This window comes from Prionailurus bengalensis, chromosome C2 (genome assembly GCF_016509475.1).
Source record: "Prionailurus bengalensis isolate Pbe53 chromosome C2, Fcat_Pben_1.1_paternal_pri, whole genome shotgun sequence".
NCBI lineage: Eukaryota > Metazoa > Chordata > Mammalia > Carnivora > Felidae > Prionailurus > Prionailurus bengalensis.
This window is the reverse complement of record NC_057350.1, coordinates 55,690,058-55,714,578: the sequence shown is the minus strand read 5'-3', so window position 1 is coordinate 55,714,578 and position 24,521 is coordinate 55,690,058. Positions and strand designations below refer to the sequence as shown.

Sequence of the window (24,521 nt, the reverse complement as noted above, 5' to 3'; positions counted from 1 at the left end):
TGTAATTTTAGAGAATGGTAGGTCTACAAAAAACATAGGATGAAGGGACAGAGTGAATTTGGTCTTGGTGGGGGTATGTGGTTATATTTTAGATAGAATGGTCAGGCAAGATCTCTCTTAGAAGGCAATATTTTCACAGACCATAGTATGAATAAGCAAGCAAGTAGGCTAGATGTCCAGGAATAAAGTTCCAGGAAGAGGGAACAGTAAATGCAAAGACGCTGAGGCAGGAATGCATTTGGTTTACTCTTGAAATAGCAAAATGTCCTTTGCAGGTGGTGGAGAGAAGGTAACGAAGGGGGAGATGGGCAGAGCCAGATCAAGCGGCGTCTTACAGGCTTTGGCAGAGTTTATAGTGAATTTTAGGTGCTATGGGAAGTCATTGGATGGGGAGAATGAAAAATTGATTGGATTGCAAAGGTCTTGCACATGAGGTAAACCACTGAGGACAATGGTGCTCCCACAGGAATGGATGTGGGATGAGATAGAAGATCCAGGCGAGCAAATTAATGGAGAACAATCCCCCCAGCCTGTTATCCTAGATTAAGTATACTAATCATACACTTGGCTGTGTTTTGACCACATGGCCTTCAACTTCAAAGAGCTCTTACTGAATGGGGAAATATCTGCAAACTGGAAAATTTGCCACAGGCGCAATTGGTGATATGAAAGCAGCAACTATTCTTCTCACTTTCCCTCCACCTAACCTTGAACAGATTTTTTTTTTAATCTCCCTTTATTAGCCCTGCCAAATCTAACATTCTTGGCACAAATTTCTATGCTCTACAGGGTATGTGACACAGAGGGTCCAATGTAGGTACCAGCAGTGACTGCAAAGCTTGGGGGAGCTGTTTACTAATAGAACCATCTGAGGGCTCTGGGCTGCTACGGAAAAAGCATGCTTATCTTGAATTCATTGATCTTGTGGAGTCTTTGGGGGCTGCAGAGATTGATTACTGTACAAAGGCTGACATCTGGTGGTCCAAATTGGGTATTGTCAGTCCACTTGTTCTCACCACTGGTCATTCTTTGGGACATTTTAAAATTTGAACTCTTTTTATTCATGTTTGCCAAAGGAGATCTTCAGAAAGATCTCCCGAGAATTGATACAGGAGAACACATCTTAGCAACTTAAGGATAATGTCCAAATTTCCTAAAATAGAAGTATTTGTCAGTACTACAAAAGAACTGGGTATGGAAAATCAGTCAAGAGGCTGGCCACCCACTGAAGAAGCCTAGGAAATGGGGTGACGTGTTACCCCAAAGTCAGGCCCCAGTTAGTCTCTACATGGTCTGGAACATGCCTTTACTCCCTTTCAGTTTAGGCTGACCCTTGTTCAAGCCATGGCTAAAACTCACTTTCTTAGTCCCTTTAGACACGGCCCCTTGAAATTCCTTAATTCTTAATACCAACTGTATAGATTGGTGCTGCATATACCTTCCTATTTTTTCTTCTCTCCTTTACTATTTTTTTCTATTCATTTATCATACCCATTCTTGCTATTCAACTAGTGTAGAAACTCTAGGGTGAAAGGTCAGAAACATGACCTTGTCTCTTGGAATCCCTAACATTTTGCTTACTGCTCTAAGTGCTCACTTTAGTATGTGGCAGTAAGGCAGTGTGGAAGTTGCCAAGAGGTGTGCCTGATCCGTCTACTAGTGGCCTGAATGCATCTGGGGGAAGAAAGTGTCAGCATCTGGACCTCCTAGTCCGGAGCATATTAAGTTGTACTCCTTTTACCCATTATGTCTCTCTTGAACTAGTCTCATATCTTTACTCCCTTTTCTCCCCACTGGTTGTTAGGAGGAGCAAGATGTGTGTGTGGTGGTGGTGCCTGGCCTAACTCTAGAGAATGCTATTCAAGCTGTAGACTATGTGAATGATTCTTTCTGGAGCTGGGCAATGTACAACCTCTTCAGAGGTACATGGCAGTGTGAGAAATTGGTAATGATGACTTATGTGGCATAGAGGGACTAGCTACAGAACTTTGCGATTTTAAGGTGTTTTTGTTTTTTGTTTTTGTTTTTTTGTCCAATGGTTAGTTTTGCTCCTTTTCATGGTGAACTCAGCTAAATCTTGGAGACCATTCAGCCATGCGAAAAGTAAAATTTGATGTCAAGATGACATGGAAAACAGCCTTGAATGATAAAATACTCACTCTTAAAGGGCTCTCTGAATCTGCTATTGAAGAGAGAGATCTAGAAATGACACCGGCATATTTTGTGGTTGTGAAGCAGTTGACTTTTAGCATCCTCTCGTGCCCCCTGTCTGTGCTCTCTCCAGCCCTCCTGAAAATCTCCCCCATTCTCCACATGCCCACATGCCCCACTTGTGTGGGGGCCTTTAGTGGCCTAGATAGTCTTCCTGGCCCTAATAAGTGCCTCACAGAAATGTATTCACTGTTTGCTTTTTTTCCATTCTCTCTTGGCCATTTCTCTTGGTAGAAATGAAATTAATTAAATAAAGGAATCTCTGTTAACATGATATTCCAAGGTAACTTCAAGCCTCACCCCAATTAAAATTAATTGCTCCTTGAAAACAAATTTTGATAAGGCCCAGGGGGGAAGATGTTTTGAGCTAAAGGCCTTTCGGAGTTCCTCAAACACTCACGCATTTAGTTTGTACATTTTTTAGAGCCACCACTTCATTGTGACTATATCTGCTCCAGATGATTAGGCCAATGCATCAGCCATATTTCTGGTTAGTGAGATAAAGCAAAAGCCCATTAAGTATCCTTTATAACTTCCAGAAGTGTATCTGGAAGCAAGACCCTGTCTATGCAAAGGAGGAAAGGAATTATGATTATAGTTACAAACACAGGTTCGAGTAGGTAGGTGGCTTAGTCTAACAGAAATACTAGAGACTAGGGGCACTTGGGTGGCTCAGTTTGTTGAGCATCCGACTCTTGATTTCAGCTCAGGTCATAATCCCAGGGTCGTGGGATAGAGACCCACATCAGGCTCTGTGCTGAGCAGGGAGCATGCTTAGGATTCTCTGTCTTCCTCCCTCTCTGCCCCTCCCCCAGCTCTCTCTCTTTCTCTCAAATAAAATTTAAAAAAATACTAAAGACTGTGTTTTAAATTCAATATACTATTAATTGTGTCCTGGGCAAGTCATGGGGCTTTCCAGGTTTCTATTTTCCTATATTCAACATAGAGAAAATAACGTCAAATATAGCACCTTTGGTCATCACAACCAAAATGAAAATGATCAAAAATGACCTAATAAGTATTAGTGTAGGGGCGCCTGGGTGGCTCAGTCGGTTGAACATCTGACTTCGGCTCAGGTCATGATCTCACAGTTCCTGAGTTCGAGCCCCACGTCAGGCTCTGTGCTGATAGCTCAGAGCCTGGAGCATGCTTCGGATTCTGTGTCTCCCTCTCTCTTCTGCCCCTAACCTACTCACATTCTGTCTCTGTCTCTCTCAAAAATAAATAAACATTAAAAAAATTTAATCAGTATGAGTGTAAAATGAAAAGTATATGAATTGTTACAATTCAGAATGGTCTAAAAGGTAATTCTTGTCAAAACAATTTTAGAAGATAGGTTCTTTTTGTTTTTTGTTTTTTGGTTTTTTTTTTTTTTGGTATAAATTGAAACATCCAACTGAAACATCCCCCACCCTAAAAAGTGGGTGTGTGATAGCACTGGTTAGGTGTGTGATTCCTGTAGCCTCCTACAGGGAGAGGACCATGTTATTTTTGTATCCTTACCTCCTCCCATATCATACACCTATTCTAGAGAAAGAAGATTAAGTAGATACTTTGATTGGAAAGACATGGAAATGATGTCTGTATTTGGCTGTAAAGGAGGTGAAAGGACAAGATTTTAAGGCCCCTTGGTGTCTGGCCTGGCTACGGCCTTGCATTCACCAGCATAAGGAACCACAGAAGAGGCATAGCTTCAGGGCAGACATGGTAAATACCCTGGATTCGGTTTTCATAGTGTTGGGTTTGAGCTACTTATGGCCATCTACACTGAAATGTCTAGTAGGAAGTTAGAATTCTAGGTCTGGAACTCAGAAAACATAGGTTCGAGTCATCACTAAAACCACAAATGAGCCTTGCAAGAAGAATATATAGAGATTTTTTGACCTTTAGAGTTATGACAATATTTGACACCACTGATTACCCATTCCTCCTTGAAAATCTCTCCTCTTGGCTTCTAGTACACCACCCTCCCTTGTTCCTCTCCTAAATCTCTGGGTATTTCTTTGTGGGTCTCTCTTTTTCATCTGGCCTGTGACTTTAGAGTTCCCTGGGGCTCAGTTCTTGCATCTATCTTGTGGTAACCTCCTGTAGACTGTTTTTTTTTCTTTCAAGATTTTATTTAAATTCAAGTTAGTTAACATACAGTATAGTATTGAGTTCAGGGGTAGGACCCAGTGATCCATCACTTATATATGAAACCTAGTTCTCATCCCAACAAGTGCCCTTCTTAATGCCCCTCATTCATTTAACCCATTCCCCCACCCTTCTCCCCTCCAGCAACGCTCAGTTTGTTCTCTATAGTTAAGAGTCTCTTATGGTTTGCCTCCCTCTCTGTTTTTATTTTAATTTTTATTTCCCTTCCCCTACATTCATCTGTTTTGCTTCTTAAATTCCACAAATGAGTGAAATCATATGGTATTTGTCTTTCTGATTGATTTATTTCATTTAGCATAATACACTAGTTCCACCCACACCATTGCAAATGGCAAGATTTCGTTCTTTTCGATGGCTGAGTAATAGTTCATTGCATGTGTGTGTGTGTGTGTGTGTGTGTGTGTTAGTGTATCAACAGTTGATGGACATTTGGGCTCTTTCTATAATTTGGCTATTGTTGATAGTGTTTCTATAAACATTGGGGTGCATGTGACCCTTCAAATCAGTATTTTTGTATCCTTTGGATAAATACCTACTAGTGTAAGGTTTGAGGAACCTCCATTCTGTTTTCCATAATGGCTGCACAATAAGCTGACAGTTACAAAGATCGTTTCTATTGGATGATTTCCACAGTTTGGAGTTCAGACTTATCTCCAGTATTTTAGACTCCTCGTTAACTGACCCTTATTTCTCTACTTGGTTTGGAGAAGGACCACATTATATGACTGACATATAATGAAATTTACTTGTGATCTTTTTTTCTATTGTACCACTAGTTTTTGAGGATTTTTCACAGTGTAAAATGACAGAATCATAGATTGCTGTGGTTTAGGCTGTGTATATAGTAAAAACTCTGGGTTTTAGATGTTTGAGGGAAATTCCTATGGAAAAAAGAAAGACATGTAGAAGAACCCATAACAAGGTTAATGGGCATGCCTCAGGGTTTTTGAGATTTCAGTGTGTACATTTCTGTTCAGCTTACACAAGTATAAAGCACTTTAAGTGAAAAAATATTTTCTGGAAATTTATAAGATGAAATTACATGGTATCTACTCTTTTATTGTCTGGCTTCTTTCACTCTGTGTAATTATTTTGAGAATCTTCCATGCTATAGCATGTATTCATAGTTCATGCATAGGCATCTCAAATTTAATGTGCCTGAGACCTGTTCCTGAACCACCCTCCCACACCTGCTGCTACCACAGTGTTTCCCAGGGCTATTGAAGGCAGCTCCACCCTTCCGCTTGACTCACCACAAACCCTTGGAATTACCTTCGATTATCTGTTTCTCCCACCTTATTCTCACTTGTTCCATCTACTTTCAAAAGCCTTCTTACCATCTTTGTTGGTACTGCCCTGATCAAATACCATCACCTCTCTCCTGGATTAGTTAACCATCTCCTGCCTGGTATTCCTGCTTCCACCCTTGCTTCCTCTGTCTTCAACCCAACAGCCATGGTAAATATGATTATAATAATAATAATAATAATAATAATAATAATAATAAATCCGATGATGTTACTCCTCTGCTCATAAAGCTTCAGTGGCTTCCTGTCTCATACCAAGCATAAATGCCCAAATCCTCACTCTGGCCTGTAAGGAGCTATCATCTGTCCTCTTGATGCCTCTCGGACCTCAAACCTACTATTTCCCACTTCCTTCATTTGCCCGTTCCTGACCCACCTTAGCCACTCAAAATGCCAGGCAAACTTTCCCCTCAGGGCCTTTGCATTTGCTCTTCTCTATCTAGAACATTCTCCCTCGTTTATCTCCACGGTTCTCTCCCTCAACTCTTGCAGGTCTTTACTGAAATGTCACCTTATAGAGGCCTTCCCTCATCACTTTCTTGAAAATTGTAACTCTGTATCACCAATACTTTTTTTTGTTTTCAAGATTTTATTTTTAAGTACTCCCTACACCCAACGTGGGGCTTAAATTTACAACCCGGAGAGCAAAAGTTGCATGCTCCACCTGACTGAGTCAGCCAGGTGCCCCCATATTGCCAATACTTTTTATTCCCTTTCCCTGCTATTTTTCTCCATGGCACTTATCACCATCTCACATCCGATATGTTTTCATGCATTTTACTTATTCTTAACATTTCTGTCTCTTGTCTCCTCCTATTAGGATATAAACTTCATGAGGGCAGGATTTTTTTTTTCTTCTCACTGATGTATCTCTAAAACTTACAATGCCTGGCACATAGTTTGAACTCAGCAAATATTTGTTGATATAAAGTGAGGCATGAGAAAGAATATAAAGAGATTCTTGGGAAGTATTAACATTTAAAGGATCTTTGAATCATTCAAGTAAGAATTTAAGGATTATATTTCTATTAAATATACATTAAATACATAAATACAGTACTTGCCTTTGGCATGACTTCCTTTGGGCTGGTTCAATTTCTTTTTACTTTTTAACTTTTATAAAATAGCTTCTTTGAAGCATTATCGACATAAATGTAAGTGTTGACATATGTATATATGCATGCAACCATCACCGTAATCCAGATAATTCATGTATCCATTCAAAAGTTTTCTCATGATCTTTTATAATCCCCCCCAACCTGTTCTCACTCCTCTGAGTTTCTCCCTTCCCACCCAGTCCCTTGGCAAGTACTAATATGCTTTCTGTCACTATAGATTAGATTACATTTTCTTGAATTTTATAATTTGGAATCACACAGTATATACTCTTTCGCTGTCTGGCTTTCACTCAGCATAATTATTTGGAGATTCTTCCATGCCATAGCATACATAGTTCATAGTTCATTCCTTTGTTTGCTGAGTAATAATCTGTTGTATGGATATCCAACAGTTTGTTAACTCTTGATGGACAGTTGGGTTGTTTCCAAATAAAGCTGCCATGAACATTCGCAAAGTGCAATTTGTTTCTGAGATTTGGGGTTCAGGATAGTAGCTTCACTTTGCTGAGTGACAAATACGAAAATCAGATCAGCTCAAAGAAACTTCATTGGAAGCAAATGTTAGGCATTAAGCAGTGAATGTGATTTGGCCAAGTCAGTCGCTGATGTGCTGCTGACAGCCTGCCTTGGTTTCTGCCTGCATTATGTTTCCTAAGTGAATCATGTCAGGAGTCTTAGACATATCAGAGGTGCAGTGCTGAACACAGAGGCTGATTTATGGATCCTTTGAAAGACAGACTCAGTCTCCCAATAGGAAGGACATGATATGACAGGATTACATTGCTAATGTTTCCTGGGTGCTAACCCCAGGGTCTGCCTGTTTCCCAGCCTTTGAAATTCAGGCCTCTTACACTTATAATTTTACAAAACATTTCTTTGGCCTCCGCCCTCAACCATGTATCTAGGCCAAATTTCTGTTTTCAAAGTTTTGCCAACCCACATTTAACTGGGTTTTTTGTTGTTTGTTTGTTTTGTTTTTGTTTTTGTTTTCACACCAATTCAAGCTGCTGCAATTGAATCTGCTTTTGGATTTGGTCTGCCTGGTCTTCTCTTGGGAGGCATTAACACATGACTGACAAGTTAATAGAGGGCAAAATTTGATTGCAGAGGTTTGGCTGAAGAATATGGATTTTATTTTGGCTTGTTTACAAGTGTGCTATCAGCTGTAAGAATAAACTGTGAATATAGGTCAATTATTTTCTAAAGCCTTGTGTATTTCTCTGACTGTTTAACTGATGGTTTTCCCACTGCAGACATGCTCCTGGTGTCTGGAAATCCCTCTGACTTTCCCTTTTGCTCTCATGGAGTAGTTGCTATGGACAGCTGGGATGATGCTGAAGAATTGCTGGCCACAGATGTAAGGCTTGTTAGTTACCAAAGTCTGGTAATAACAATGAGAAATGAAAGCATTTCAGATCTTCCTTCTGAAGGGTCCAGGAGAAGTGACTTTCCTTCCTCTGGGGGTGGAGGGTGAAAGGAGCCCCTTTAGATCTGTGGCTGTTCAAAGTCTACTAACTGTAAAAGTGCACATTGGTCAGTATGGTAACTTTGGAACATGTGGCAACATGGGTAGATGTTTCAACTCAGTGACACCCACTGTTTTTATTTGGTATATCTTTATAGTCTTTGTTCTTTTTTTTTTTTTTTTCTATTTGGGGTTGCTACTATGTAGTTGGTTTGGGAAGATTTTTTTTTTTAAATAAAAGATGATAATCACACTGTATATACTACTTGGTATACAGAGTTTGCTTTTTTGATTAATCTTATAAACATTTTCAGTGTTATTACGAACTCTTCATAAACATTTAAATGAATATTTAATATTTTATCATACATTTGTTCTGTACTGTGTTTAGCTATTCTCCTATCATGAGACTCAAAGTTTTTTTGATTTGTTTTCTACTGTGGTAAATGTTTATAGGCAAATGCTTTTTCTGTATATTAGATTCACCTCATGCTAGATTCCCAAAAGTGAAATTACTACGTAAGGATTATGAATTCTTTATAGTCTCTTGATACATATTCTTAATTAACTACTAGAAAGATTGTACCGATTTCTACCCTATTGGAGTGTGTGAGAACACACATCTTACCACGTGCAGTGGCTTCTTAAGATTTAGGTCTTCAGTGACATGGCTTTTTCTTTTCTGAAATACTTCCTTTTGCCAGTCTTTGAATAAAGTATGTGTGGGGGAAATGTATAGCAGCCCCCAAAATAAGCAACCCACCAGATATAGTGTTACTTTCTGCCATTACAATAGAAGACAAAACCATTTACCTTATATACCCAGTTAATGATCAATGGCTAGAAGGGAGAAGAGAGGAGCAGGGCATCCAAGGAAAGTTCTAAAACTACTGGAAATTAAACAAGCCTTCCTAATTCTCTTTTAAAGGGATAAGCAGACTGCGGGTGACCAAGTGCCAACAGGCCCGATTTGCATTGCTTTGAACAGAGCTGTCACACCTCGGGCTGTGGCGATCTGTTTCATTCCCTTTGACAGCCTATGGAGTGTAGGGATGTGTGACACACAGCAGGGGTGAGGTGCTTACTGCAGCCATTAGGCAAATGAAGATATGGCCATCTGTTTCTCTTTTTACAGCGGGCCATGGACATCTTGGGCTTCCTTCCTGACGAGAAGTATGGATCTTATAAACTCATTGGAGCCATCCTGCACTTTGGAAACATGAAATTTAAACAGAAACCCAGAGAAGAGCAAGTGGAAGCAGATGGCACAGAAAGTAAGAATTGCTTTGAGGCCGTGGCATATATTCTGTTCAAATCCCTGAGCCCAGCCCTGCTCCCTTTTCCTTGCAGTTACCTTGTCTCTTAGATTTTGAAAACATTGACACTGATCAGCAATCTCCCTCAATTGTTTCTCCTCAAAATTCTTCTCTTAACCATCATTCTGATGTATAATTCCAATATTTCAGAATGAGAAGCTTTCCTTAATTATTGACAATGCTAGTAAATTTGCTAAACTTGGGTACTATAGGATTAACTAGGAGAAAGCCCTTCTGTCAGCACATAGTCTGCTGAGAAAAACAGAGAAAGGAGAAAATTACCAGAAGATGTATTAAATGACATAATGGAGGTGTGAACAAAGATCTTTAGCATTCCCAAAGTAGAGTTTCCATTGGGTTGAGAGTACAATGGCTTCATTTCCCTTTGTTTTATATTCACATTAAAATATCTATATTCTTGGGGCACCTGGATGGCTCAGTTGGTTAAGCGTCCCGTCTGACTTCAGCTGAGGTCATGATCTTGCGGTTCATGAGTTCGAGACCCACATCAGGTTCTGTGCTGATAGCTTGGAGCCTGGAGCCAGCTTCAGATTCGGATTTTCTCTCTCTGCCCCTCTCCCCCCACTCTCAAAAATAAATATTAAAAAAAAACCTTTATAGTCTTGCCTGCTTACCAAAAAAATTTGAGGCATCCTCCTTATGAAAAGAAGGAAGCAGGGCACCTGGGTGGCTCAGTTACACATCCAACTCTTGATTTCAGTTCAGGTCGTGATCTCACAATCAGTGAGACTGAGCCCTGTATGGGGCTCTGACCTGACTGCATGGAGCCTGCTTGGAATTCTCTCTCTCCCTCTCTTTCCCTCTCTCTCTCTCTCTCTCTCTCTCTGCCCTTCCCCCACTCATTCACATTCTCTCTCTCTCAAAATAAATGAATAAGCTTTAAAAAAAAAGGGAAGGAAGCATAGTTATTATAATTATTTCATTTAATACTAAAATTCCTGGCTGCTAAAGCAAAAAAGAGAAAACCCATTCATTCAAATCTTTCAACAAGTAATTTCTTAAAATTTTTTGTTTTCAATTGTGCTAAAATATCCATAACATAAAATTTACCATTTTAACTGTTTTTAAGTGTATAGTTCAGTGACGTTAAGTGCATTCACATTGTTGTACAACCATCAACACGCTTCATCTCCAGAACTTTTTTCATCATCTGAAACTGAAATTCTGTACCTATTAATAATTCCCTATTACCCCATTTTCTGAATCCCTGTCAACCATTAATCTATTTTCTGTCTCTATGAATTTGCCTACTCTAGGTATTTAGGTAAGTGAAATCATACGGTATTTTTCTTTCTATGTCTGGCTTATTTCACTTAGTATAATGTCTTCAAGATTCATGTTATAGTATATGTCAGAATTTCATTCCTTTTTAAGAAATGAATAATATTCTGTTGTATATATATTTCACATTTTGTTTATCCATTTATCCATCTACAGACACTTGAGTTGCTTCTACCTTTCACTACTATGATTAATGCTACTGCGAACATTGGTGTTTAAATATCCATTCAAGTCCCTGATTTCAATTCTTAAAAAAAAAAAAAATTATAATAGCTATCTTAATGGGTATAAAGTAATATCTTCTTGTGGTTTTGATTTACATTTCCTGATGATTAGGCATGTTGAGTATTTTATCATGTGTTTATTGGCCATTTGGATATCTTCTCTGGAAAAATATTAATTCAAATACTTTGCCCATTTTTGAATTGGGTTGTTTGTTTTTTAATTGTTTAATGAATAATTTTTGAGGCCAGTCTGTGCCAGGGGCTGTTTTGGTGCTCAGGATATACCTGTGCACATGAGATCATCCCTGTCCTGACTACCTAGTGTGGGAGATAGACCATTATACATAAGCAGACAAACACACATGAAGTCGTAATGAAAAAAATAAAGCAGAGTAGAAGAATAAAGCATAATTGGGATTTGAAGGTTCTTGTAGATAGTCAGAAAATCCCCTCAGGAAAGAGAACACTTGAGCACAGATGAGAATGAAGTATAGGAATGTGACCTGATGCTTGTGTAAACATCTTATGTTAACATATTAAAATGTGCTTTTGTGACATCTTATTTTGTTGCTTTTTTTGTTGTTGTGTTTTTGTTTTTTGGTTTTGTTTTGTTTTTGCTTTTTACACTCTTTGAAACAGGTTTTTTGAAGAATTGTTCTCATTATGAAAGCTAGGCATGCTTATTTATCATAAAATACATACAAGAAAATGATGTACATAATATCCTCCAATCTCCCCAGTGGTTCCTTCTCAAAGTCTTTGCTGGACTGTCCTCATCTTTCCCACTTGTAAATGCTATAGAGATGCTGGGCTTGATCCTTGAATCTTTTCTGATTTCTTAGGTGGTCATCTCAAATTCAACCTGTGTAGAATTAAATTCTTCATCTCACCCCGCCCCTGCTCTTCATTTCTCTTCATTTCTCAGTTTTTAGTAAATGTCAACTGGATTCTCTCAGTTGCCCTAACACTTAGCATCATCGTGAACTCCTTTGTCTCTGCCTTGCTGTATCTACCTTTAAATATGTATAAAACTCGTAACTACTTACACACCATGACCATGTCTACTGATAGCATCTAGCCCGAGGCATCATTTCTTACAAAATTATTGAAATAGCTTCTTTATTGGTCTCCCTGTCTTCACTCTTGTCTCATGACTGATAGGTCTGCACAGAACAGCCAATGGTGACTCTTTCATAGTGTAAGTCCATTCATGCCCTCTCCTTGCTCTAGACTCACTAATAGCTCCCATGTTACTTAAAATAAGCCCCAAGTTCCCTTCATAGCCTCATCCTCTGTGATACCTCTAAATCTCTCTAATCCCACCTCCTACTGTGATACTGTGACTTTTTTGATATTGTGATTTTTAATAAAAAATTACATTTTTTATTAACTTTTTATTAAACTCAAGTTTCTGGCACAGAGTTCTTAAAACTTGTGGAATTTTCTAAGTGATGAGAGCAATAAAGGTGCTTTTGTTATGTTAATGAGTCGACTTTTGGACTGTAACTAAGGATGGGAGCTGGTCACCATTGGAACTAACCAGGTGGTTAGAGAGATGGAACTTTCAGTCCTACCTCCAACAGGGGAGAGAAGAGAGGCTAAAGATTTAGTTCCATCACAATGACCAATGATTTAATTAGTCATGTCCATGTAGTGAAGCCTCCATAAAAACCCAAAAGGACAGGTTTAGAGAGCTTCTGGGTTGGTGAACATATGGAGATTTGGGAAGACATGTTTAGGGCATGGAAGCTTTGCACTCTTTTTCTATACCTTGCCCTATGCCATCTATTCCATCTGGCTATTCCTGAGTGATTTGTTTTTATAATGAATTATTGATATAGTAAGTAATATATTTCCTTGAATTCTGTGAACCCCTAGCAAATTAATTGAACCTGAGGAGAGGGTCATTGGAACCACGAATCTACAGCCTGAGTCGGTAGCCCAAGAGACAACCTGGATTTGTCATTGTCATCTGAAGTGGAGGAGGGGGAGAATAGTCTCATGGAACTGAACCCATGCAATCTGATGCTATCTTCAGGTAGAATTGAGTTGAATTGTAGGACACCCAGCATAGAACACCCAGCTGGTGTCACAGAATTGCTTGGTGTGGAATCATCACCACCCCCACTACCAACCTATCTCCCCGAAATAGGGTACAGAAACTTCATCTACCATTTCCCCTTCTGTCATTCCCTTCATTCAGCCCTACTGGTCTATTGGCTCTTCTTAGAGCATAGGAGCTCCTTGTTTCAGGACTTTTTCATGACTTCTCCTTCCATCGGGAGCTCTTTTTTCCTAGGCATCCTCATGGCTTACTCCCTCATTTTATTAAGGTGTCTTCTTCAGTGGTGACTTCCCTGACCACTCCTTCTGCCTCCTGATCACTCTCTTTCTCCTTAACCTGAATATTTTTCTTCATGTCATTCATACAGATATTTTTTATTGACCTACAGGGACTTAATTTGGTGTGTTCAGTGCTGTGTTTCTGGGTTTTAAAAAAGTGCCTGGCACATGATTATTTGTTTAAAAAATCCTATGTGCTCAGGGACAATCACTGCTAATGCCAGAGGACACATCTTTCCTGTGTTTTTATAGTTGAATATGCACAGAGAACTTTTTTAAACAAAATATATATGTTCATGCTTTTCATGTTGTTTCGTTCTAGAGTTTTTCACTAAATTATATGTGAACATCTTCCGTATTTTCTGCAATAACTTTTTAGATGGTTATAAAGTGTCCATGTATGGATAATTAGTTTAAATATTTCTTATTGAATAATTTATTTCCAGATTTTTACCATCATGAACAAAATTTTGGTGAACACCCTTACAAATTCAAAGATATATATAATTTTCTTAGAATAAACTTCTAAAAGTAAATTTTTCTCTCAAGCTGCCCTATGTTTTGCCATTTATATTCCTATTAGCAGCTTTGAGAGTAACTTTCTCACTGTGTTCACTAACATTAACAGTTCTTTCTCTTGCCAAATAGCCAAGTTTTGTTTTTTATTTAAATATTAATAAAGTTAATTTTTGTGTGTTCTGACACATTTGCATCATTTCTTTTTCAGATTTTTATTTCCATCCTTAGCCCACTTTTAAATTGAGCCCATTTTGGGGGTGTGTGGGTGGTTCCATCAGTTGGGCATCCAACTCTTTTTTTTTTTTAATGTTTATTTTTCTTTTTGACAGAGACGGAGATGGAGACAGAGCATGAGCGGGGGAGGGGCAAAGAGAGAGGGAGATGCAGAATCGGAAGCAGGCTCCAGGCTCTGAGCTGTCAGCACAGAGCCCGACACGGGGCTCGAACTCACAGACTGTGAGATCATGACCTGAGCCGAAGTCGGATGCTCAACCAACTGAGCCATCCAGGCGCCCCTACAACTCTTGATTTCAGCTCAGGTTGTGATCTCCCAATTTGTCACACGGAGCCCCATGTCAGGCTCTGCCCTGACAGCATGGAACCTGCTTGGGATGCTCTCTCTCTCTGTCTTTCTCTCCGTCTCTCTTTCTCTCTTCCCCTCCCCAGCTCATGCTCTCTCTCTCAACATAAAATATAAACAGTAAAAAAAACTAAACATTTTTGTTGGAAACAATCGACTTTCTCACTGATTTCTTAGGGCTCTTAATCTATTAAGCGTTGGGGATTTTTTTTTTCCCCAATTAACCATAGAGGGAGGATTGAAGGAGCTGGACAGATGGACAAGAGGGTGGAAAGAGAGAAGGCACCTAAACTGAAGGGGCATTCTTGCCTTTGCGTCTTTCTTGAGTGCCAACCCCACATTCCTAACTTCCTATGGCATAATCACCTGGTATCCTAAACTGTGTGGCTAAAACTCATTGTATTCTTGTCTGCTCCCATGAGACTAGACGTCTTTCTATTGACTTCTCTATTTGTATTCATGCTCTGCTCTTCTCTCACTTCTCAGGTCAGAACCTCTTAGTCAAGTTTCTCAGTCTTTTTTTCCCTTTCTTATTACCAGTTTAGACCATCAGCACTTTGCATGTTGGCATCTTGCGGTGGGTTCACTTTCTTTCTACTCTTCCTGCTCTGGTCTGTCGTGCACACCTGCACAAAATTAATCATTGTGAAGCCTGACTCTATGCCATTGCTTTGCTAAAAGTCCCTTTACTGTTTCTCCATTATTTAATGAATACCTTATAATGAGTGGCATCAGATGTCTTCTGTGACCAGAAATCACCCGCTTTTCTGTTTATTGCTCACTCCCTGACTTTGTGGTCCAGTTTGACCAGGCATGCTCTGGCCTGCTGCAGTGCCTATAAGTCATGCTGATCTGTCTCAGGTATTCTTGTTCACCTGTATTTGCCTACTATTATTAAATTTTTTTTTAATGTTTATTTATTTTTGAGAGAGAAACAGAGCACACGTGAGTGAGGGGCAGACAGAGAGGGAAACACAAAATCCAAAGCAGGCTTCAGGCTGTCAGCACAGAGCCCAATGCAGGCCTTGAACTCATGAACCGTGAGATCATGACCTGAACCAAAGTTGGACACTTAACCAACTGAGCCACCCAGGTGCTCCTCCTGTATTTGCCTATTAAACCATTCTCATCTTTCAAGGCTCAGGTCAAATACTATTTCTTTTTGAAATCTTCCTTGGTCAGACAGTCCTAAGGGATTCCTTCCTCTTTCAAACTTTCCTAATAATCGATTTCTTTGTCTTTGATAAGAAGTTGTTTTACTGACTTGTTATTTTTTTCTGTTTTATTTACCTTCATGGATTATAAACTCCTTGATGCCCAAAATTTTTTGTCTTGTTTATCTCTCTTGCTACAGCATCTAGCACTTAGGCCTTGCACATAGTAAGTGCTTAGTAAACTTTATTCAATAATAATAGCGAAATGTGAACAGCTCAGAAATCATATTAGAACCCTACTTGAAAGGCTAACAATTAAATGTCATTCTTCTAACCCCTCTTTACATCAGCCAGGATTGACAAAACTGGATTTTGTTCCTTTCTTTATATCTGGTTGTTTACATATGGGACTGAACTGGGATGAAATTGTAAAGTTGGAAAAGATTGCCTTTTGTTTTTCTCTATGCCCTTACTTGTTTTCAGGTAAAGCCAGACTTTGTTCTACCTTCTTGACTTCAAAACGTACTTACTAAACCTGGTTACCATTCTTCAGAGACTAGTTTTCCAATTTGGCTGCACATTGGACTCACCGGCGAGCTTTGAAATTTCTGAAGCTCAACCCTCACCCAGACCAAAGAAAACTAATCATGGGTATAAGTACAGGCATCATTGTCTTTTTTACAACTTACCAGGTGACCCCACTGTGCAGCCAAGTTTGAGGACCACTATAATATGGACTGTGTTCTCAAATCTTCATGTATGTCAGAAGCACCTGGGGAACATGATAAAAACAGGTCCAGACCCAACCACCTTCAGCAAGCTCAGTCCTTTGTACCTTTATGAGCTCTCCGGGGTATTTTGATTCATGCCAATGTGTGAGAACACCTGCTCTAGCTAAACATTGCCTCTCCCAGGTAAGACCAGACAGCCTAATTAAAAATCCCTGGGTTTATTCACAAGGTCCTGGGGCATGATGGTGGGAATTTCATAAAGCCTCTTTTCAGAACATATCAGTTTATATGATGAAAATGTGTTTACAGACCTTGCTTTGTTCATAATATCATTTCCTGACTGTCTGATGGATATTTATTCATAGATTTAAACTATTTTCATCTTGGTTGTGAAACTTTTAGTGCAAATTAAGTCATTTATTTTTTAGAGCAAGATAACAAGTACTGTTTTCTGTCTAAACAAAACAAAACACAACAAAAAACTGAAGAATGTGTAATATCCACCTGTAGGATAAATGCAAGGTATACCACTTCTCTGTCTGTAGACACTTGACTGTCTCTGGAGTGGGTGGCAAATAATTCTGTAATGTTGGATGCTATTTCTGTTAGAGCTTAAGGTGGGATACTGTACAGAGAATTTGAGTTTCCTTTGTTCATGGATAAAAATAGACTCAAAAGACTGTCCTTAACACTGGAAAAAGGAGGTATGAGTTTGAGACTATTATTACCTGTATTGTCCATCTGAATGCTTCCAAAGCTCAGAAAACTGAACTCCTATCTTTTTTTTTTTTTTGAGCAGATATTGTAGGAACTGTTCATTTTTCACATTGTCAGTTAGAATTCATTTCCACTCAGATTCATCAGGCACATTACATTTCTCTTTTTTAAAATATTTTTTAATTCTAGGTCATGTGCTCTTTAAAGTTTCTTCCAGTGCAAAAAGGCTAGGATTCTGATCCATCGGATTCTCAACTTGAAATAATCATGCTTTTGTCTCCAAATATGGCACTCTTAGCAGGGATATCTCAGCATAGGATGAGCACATCTGCTCTACTTTTGATTTCCCATTTATTTCCCCAAATAGGCTTTGCATTTTGAAAGGTTTCATAGCAACTGCGTACCTGGGCCATTATCTCTGACATAGAGTAGGTGTGTAGCCTGTGGAAATGTATGTATAATATATATTGATCTTAGTTAACAAGAAAATAAATATTTCAAGGTTTTTAATCCTTTGTGAAAGTTTCAAAGGCCCACAAAAGGAAATGGATATAGTTAATACAAGTGACATACAGTTCTCTAATTGTTTTTTGTTTTTACTTTACTCCCTATTTGCGGTTATTGCTCAGGAAATTTTTTTACTCCTTAGTGAAGCAATGAAAGACTGCATTTTCACCTCTTGTAAGACATTATTTCATAAAGTGACTACATCAGATATACTAGCATATCTCAGAATTCATATAAAAATGTAAGGTATAGCAGAGGGGTTAGATGAGCAAAATATTCCTTTGGCTTGACAACTGAAGAAATCTATAATTGGAGTGTGCTTATAACTTTTTGCCTGTGGCATTCTTTTGTATTGTCATTTTTTAACACATGATGTGATACATGTTTATTCTTTCTTCCCCACTTTCCTTAGAAAATGGAAGCACTGATTTAGAATAATACCAATTGTGTGGGTTGTAAGTATATTTGTTGGGCAGCAGAGGGCACTATGGAGCAAACAGAGACGGTAGGAAAAGAAAGGTTTTGTTTTTTTTAAATTTTTTTTAATGTTTATTTATTTTTGAGAGAGAGAGACAGAGCGCGAGTGGGGGGAGGGACAGAGAGAGAGGGAGACACAGAATCTGAAGCAGCCTCCAGGCTCTGATCTGTCAGCACAGCACACGGGGCTCAAACACATAAACAATAAGATCATGACCTGAGCCAAAGTCGGATGCTTAACCCACTGAGCCACCCAGGCGGCCCAAAAAGAAATGTGTTTGATAAATTCAAGTATCCTGGCTTATGTTGATTATTGGTGATTGTCTTGAATTATCAAATTACATGCCCAAGTCCCTGTTTCATTGAAAGAACCTACACATGCATATGTAGATGGGGAAAATAGGCAAATAATAAAGATGAGATTTTTCCTGTGTGTCAAGTATTTTGTTTTAGAAGAGAGCCAGGATGAAGAAATAGATTTCTTTTTACAACTGAGGTGTAATTCACATACCATAAAATTTACTCATTTAAAGTATACAGCTCAGTGAGTTTTATCATACTCACAAGATTGTGTAATTATTACCACTATCTAATTCCAGAGCATTCAATTACTTCAAAGAGCCCTATTCTACACCTGAAACTAATCTTACACTGTGTGTTAACTAACTGGAATTTAAATAAAAATGTGAGGAATAAAAACAGAAAAAGAACCCTGTACCCATTGGTACTTACTCCCTATTCCCTTCTCCCCCTAGCAACCACAGGGGCTACTTTCTGTTCTTTGGATTTGCCTGTTCTGGACGGTTCATATGACTGGAATCACACAATGCGTGGCCTTTTGTTTCTGGCTTCTTTCACTTAGCATAACGTTTTCAAGTTTGCCATTTTTTTTTTTTTTAATTTTTTTTTTCAACGTTTTTATTTATTTTTGGGACAGAGAGAGACAGAGCATGAACGGGGGAGGGGCAGAGAGAGAGGGAGACACAGAATCGGAAACAGGCTCCAGGCTCTGAGCCATCAGCCCAGAGCCTGACGCGGGGCTCGAACTCACGGACCGCGAGATCGTGACCTGGCTGAAGTTGGACGCTTAACTGACTGTGCCACCCAGGCGCCCCTCAAGTTTGCCATATTGAAGCATGCTTCAATACTTCATTCCTTTTTAATAGCAGAAAAAGTTTCCATTGTATTTATATACAGAATTTTGTTTATTCATTGGTTGATGGACATTTAGGTTTTTTCCACTTTTGACCGTTATGAATAATATTGCTAGAAAGATTTGTGTGCAATTTTTGGTGTGAACATATGTCTTCACTTCTATTAGGTATATACCCACCAGTAGAATTTCTGGTTCCTAGATTAACTCTATTGAATTTTTCAGTAGCTCTCAAACTGTTTTCCATAGTGGCTCTACCATGTTACATTCCAACCAACAATGTATGCGGGTTCCAATCTCTCTACACCTTCACCAACTCTTGTTATTATCTGTCTTTTTGATTATAGCAAGGCTAGTGGGTGTGAGGTGGCATTTCATTGTGGTTTGATTTGCACTTCCAAGAAGTAAAGTCTTCTAAACATTTCAGATTCAAGCATTTTATTTCAAAACTATAGTCTACCTTGCTATACAGGTCTGAACATACCTTCCTTTTGTCTCTGGGGACTTTGTTTGGCTATAATTGAATGAATTTAAATAGTGTTTTCTCTTCCCTCTCCCCCCCTTCCTTCCTCCCACCTTCTTCTCTCCCCCTTTCCATCCAACCCTTCCTTCCTTTCTTCTGACCAGATGCTGACAAAGCTGCTTTCCTCATGGGGATTAACTCTTCTGAGTTGGTGAAGGGCTTGATCCATCCTAGAATCAAAGTTGGTAATGAATATGTTACTAGAGGTCAAACTGTAGAACAGGTAAGGTGACATTTCCAGAGCATTATGACTCTATGATCTTGTAAGAATTGTATACATATTGTACTTGTTATTTTTCAGCTTCTGATATTGTCTGCAACAAGAGCTTCTATAAAAAAGCAAGTAAGAGTTACTGTGATGAGTATTCGGGATGTTTTCACTTGTGATGCATACCACAGTAAATGGTCTTGTGTTAAGAATCTTTCCAGATTCTTAATATACTGTCTGACAGTTTTCCTGTAGGTAACAAGTCTCTTGGTAGAAGTAGGCAAGCCCTTTACTTGTGATCAACGTCTTTCTTGTCCAGCTCAAGAAGCTTTCAAAGCCATTAATTTCCAATATGAACAAAACTGGTAAATTGGCACCCCTCACCTATTTGGAATATTGACTCTTTAGAGTAACAGACACATTAGTTGAGAAAGGGTTTTAAAATATAGGCTGAAGTTAGTACTTGAAGGAGGGGTGTTGAGAGCAGAAATGAGAGATGCAAGGTCATGTAGGTTTTGTTGTGCATCCAGGAGAATCTTTTAATGATAGAATAACAAGTACTCTCAGGACTGCTGATCCGGAGGCTTTGTCAGAATGCAGTAAGTGTTCCCAGGGCTGCCGGGTAATGAGACCATCTAAGTATGCCAGTGCATTTTAAAATAAAAATTTACATCTATAACGCCTGTTAGTCAATATGTGATACCATGCTGCAGTAACACATATGCACTGAAATCTCAGTGACAGCAAAATAAACATTTATTTCTGACACCAAGTCCAGTACAGATTGGATGGCCTTCTTCTGCATTGTAGTTAGGCCACCTGGAACACCTGGCCTCCCGAGTTGCCACGCAGGGGGGAAAGATGGTTTGTGGAGAGAGTGCACCCACCTTAACTGCTTGGGGCAGTGATGACACTTTCACTAATCGTCCCTTGGTGAAAATGAGTCAAATTATCCCCTTAGCTACAGGTATGATAGCTTCCTGGAAAGAGAGAATGGTATGATCACACATAGTATGGATAAAGCACTCGCAGGCATTGATTCCTTCTCTTCTGGCAACAATACTCGGAGGTAAATAGAGGAATACTTAGGTTTTCCAGGTTGGAGAATCTGAGGCTTAGGGAACATAAGTAACACTGCAAAGGACACACAGATCATATCCAGGTGACATTTAGACTGTCTTACTTTACATTTTGAATCTGAAAATAAGATAGACAAATGTACAAATTTGTGATAGAAGGCAGTTAATCTGATGACAATAAACTCTATTTTTGGCATATTAAAGCATCTGGTGTGACTATGTTATCTAAAACCTTTCCGCAATTTCCTTGCTTAGTTTACTCTATAAATCAATAATTCTACCTCTATCATAATACTATACGGAAGCAATTAGTCTCCATTTTTGTTCTCCCTCATCACTGGAGCTCCTTGAGGCCATGGACTGCGATGAATTCATTTTAGTACCCTTGGCATCCAGCACAGTGCTCTCCAAGCAGTAGGTGCTCTGTACACATTAAGATAAACTAAATATTGAGCTGAACTTGAACCATGATCAGCAGGACAAGTAGTTGAACTCTTTGTCATAGTGAAGTTAAGGGTGTTTGGCAGTTTCTTGCTTTTTAACACATTTACCACAACACGCATGCATGATGTGCTATGATTATAGAACAGGGACTCGCTCTGTATAAAACTAATGAGCCCAGAGGAGCACTGAAATCAAACCTTCTGCTCTTTAATACCGTGTTCTCAGGAACTGAGTTACCACCAGCCTTCACTATAATAGAACCAGTGAAGCAAGCTAATGTATTATTATCCAACATTAAAAGAAAAAAAAAAAAACCACTCCTCATCTTCCGTCCTCTCTCTGTTTCTCTTTCTCTTGCTCCTGGAGAGAGAGTAGGGAAAGCACCCTGTAAGGCTTTTCTTTTCTTAGGGATTTTACTGACTTTATAGAGACAATTGCCATTGCTAAGAATAGAGATGTATATGTTCTGTTGATGACAATTGCAAAAGATGGCAAAAATTCTTGCAGTGTTAACACTTACAAAATTTGCTTCCAGCTCTGATGCTGACTAACTCTGGGACCTTGGTCAAATATCTTCACCTCTCTGAGCACCCAGAAAAGAGGCTGAATCCCTCTGTGTCTCAGGGGAGGGGTGACTGGCATCTGAATGGGATGGTCCTTCAGATGTGAGCATGTCTGACACATGGTAGGGGTTTTGCATTCCGGCTTCCAGGTGCTGAATGCCAGTAGCACAGTCATGACGGCAGCTGAAAAATGCCCTCTCAAGTTTCAAATGCGTTCTTTCTTCAGGGGCAGGTACCATCCCAAATCGAGAGCCACCACACATGATTATTCAGAACTAAGGTCCTTCAGATCTAGTATTTTATGATTCCATGAGAGTTCTAACTATACCTCTTAGAAATAAGTTGTTTTAATTTTATATTTTAATTTATTAAACAATTTTTTTAACATTTATTTTTGAGAGAGAGAGACAGAGAGACAGAGAGACAGAGAGACAGAGTACGAGTGGGGGAGGGGCAGAAAGGAAAAGACACAGAATCTCAAGCAGGCTCCAGGCTCTGAGCTGTCAGCACAGAGCCCCATGCAGGGCTCGAACTCACAGACTGAAAGATCATGACCTGAACTGAAGTTGGACACTTAACTGAGTGAGCCACGCAGGCACCGCAATTGTTTTAATTTTTAAGAGTTTAATAATGATTTAAAAATCACAATAATCAGTAACTACTGACTATGTGCTGAGTGCTTTGTATGGATATCCCATTCAATTGAACAGCAAGCCTGCAAAATTGATCTTATTTATATTTCCCTTTTTATAGTCAAAGATGGTGAACCTTACGAAATTAACTCTTCGAGGTAATATAGCTAGTAAATCCTGGAGTGAAGATGAGGAAGTAGTAAGAGTGGAAAGGAAACAGGAGAGTGGGAACCAACATTTATTGGATAGCAAATGCCAAATGTTGTGTTACATACATTTACATCCTCCGTCTCATTGAGTCTCTCCCAACAACTCTGGCAGATGCATATTTTAATATTAATAAGTTAATGTTACATTAATAAATTAATCAAAATCATATTTTAATATTTAAAAAGGCAGGGGTCAAAGTGGCCACAAATGTGGCTATTTGACTCCATTTCTTTTTGGTAGTTTTTGTTCTATCCTGTGATACTGCTCCTCAGTGATCAAAGTCTTCTGCGAGGTTATTTGAAAGAGAGCTAAGGAATGAGTTCATGTAGTCCCTGAAAAGTGGAAGTGTAGGTCCTGCTGTGTAATTCCTCTTTATTGGATAGAAAAGGATGAAAATGATTAATTATTGAGCAGTATCTTGGCTTATTGGTTTCATTGAGCAGACGCCATGTTGTCTAATTCCTCCCTTGACTACATCTTCAGGCTTTCTTCCTGTTTCTTCACTACTCTCCACCCCTGGCCAGTTTCTCTCCCACTCCCATTTCCGAACATTTAGGGAATTAAAAAGGGGTGAGCAAGTTTGTCATGTTCTTTTTAAAGTATCAATGTGACTGCTGTAGGCAGAGAGTGATTTCCTCAGTGCTCCAGAGGATAAAACCCTTCTTGGTGCTTTATCTGTGCGGGTGTGCTCTTGACGCCAATAATAAAAAACAGTGATGCCATCCGGCTTATGGATCACTGTGGAAATGACTCAAGATAACTGATCAGAGAGTGGGTGGCTCATAACTAAATCACCACCAGACACCAACAAGCTCCTGCTGCATGCTCTCTCCTGGGCAGCTGAAGGATGGATGGGCTAGGCCTATTTTAAATGTTAAGTGCTCGGAGCCCATTCTGCTTCCAGGCTTGGAGACCATCTGGCTGAAATTCACTCCTACCTGGGGTCTATCAGAAACCTGTTACTATCGCAGCACTTTTGCATCATGGAAGTAGGATCTGCATTTACACACCATCAGTCGGCACTGAGGTTGGAGCTCTCCCCAGTAGGTTACGTACGTTAGAGCCTTTGCCACACACCTCCAGGGAGGGGAAATGCAGCCTGAGTTTTCCAGTAGGAGAACCTGAGTCAGATTGATGCGCTAAATCGCCATTCTCCCTACAGGGAGTTGAGAGCAACCCTGGGAACTGATAGAATAAAGAATGTGGAAGCTGAGCCTAGAACGAACCTTCAAGAACATTATTCAGGGGAAGATACTGTAGTCCAGAGAGAGTAGGTCACTTGCCAAAGGCTACAAAATTTCTTAACAGCAGCAGCAGGTAAGGGCTAGGCATTCCAGACTCCTAACCTACTCTACCAGTGTTTTCCAAACTTTATGGTGCACAGGGGTCAGTGGAGGATTGTGTTAGAGTGCCAGTTCAGATTCATAGGTCTGAGACCAGATGCAGAGTTGCTGAGAGCTGGCATCTTTAACATGCTTCCGGGTGGTGCTGATGCTGCAGGTCTTAGGGCCACACTTCAAATAGCAAGGCTTTCAAATGCATTACCACTCTACCCCCTGGGGAGTTGGTCCTTTGCTAATAGAA

At 39.4% G+C, this 24,521-nt stretch overlaps 1 protein-coding gene across 2 annotated transcripts in view; it reads left to right on the top strand.

The window, feature by feature from the left end:
• MYH15 (myosin heavy chain 15) overlaps nt 1–24,521 on the top strand; it is a 146,719-nt gene that overhangs the window by 18,228 nt on the left and 103,970 nt on the right. For both annotated transcript variants that reach the window (XM_043594075.1, XM_043594074.1), the window contains exons 10-12: nt 8,044–8,147; nt 9,391–9,529; nt 19,906–20,024. In XM_043594075.1, coding sequence (XP_043450010.1) covers nt 8,044–8,147; nt 9,391–9,529; nt 19,906–20,024 — 362 coding nt within the window. The remainder of the gene's footprint in view (nt 1–8,043; nt 8,148–9,390; nt 9,530–19,905; nt 20,025–24,521) is intronic.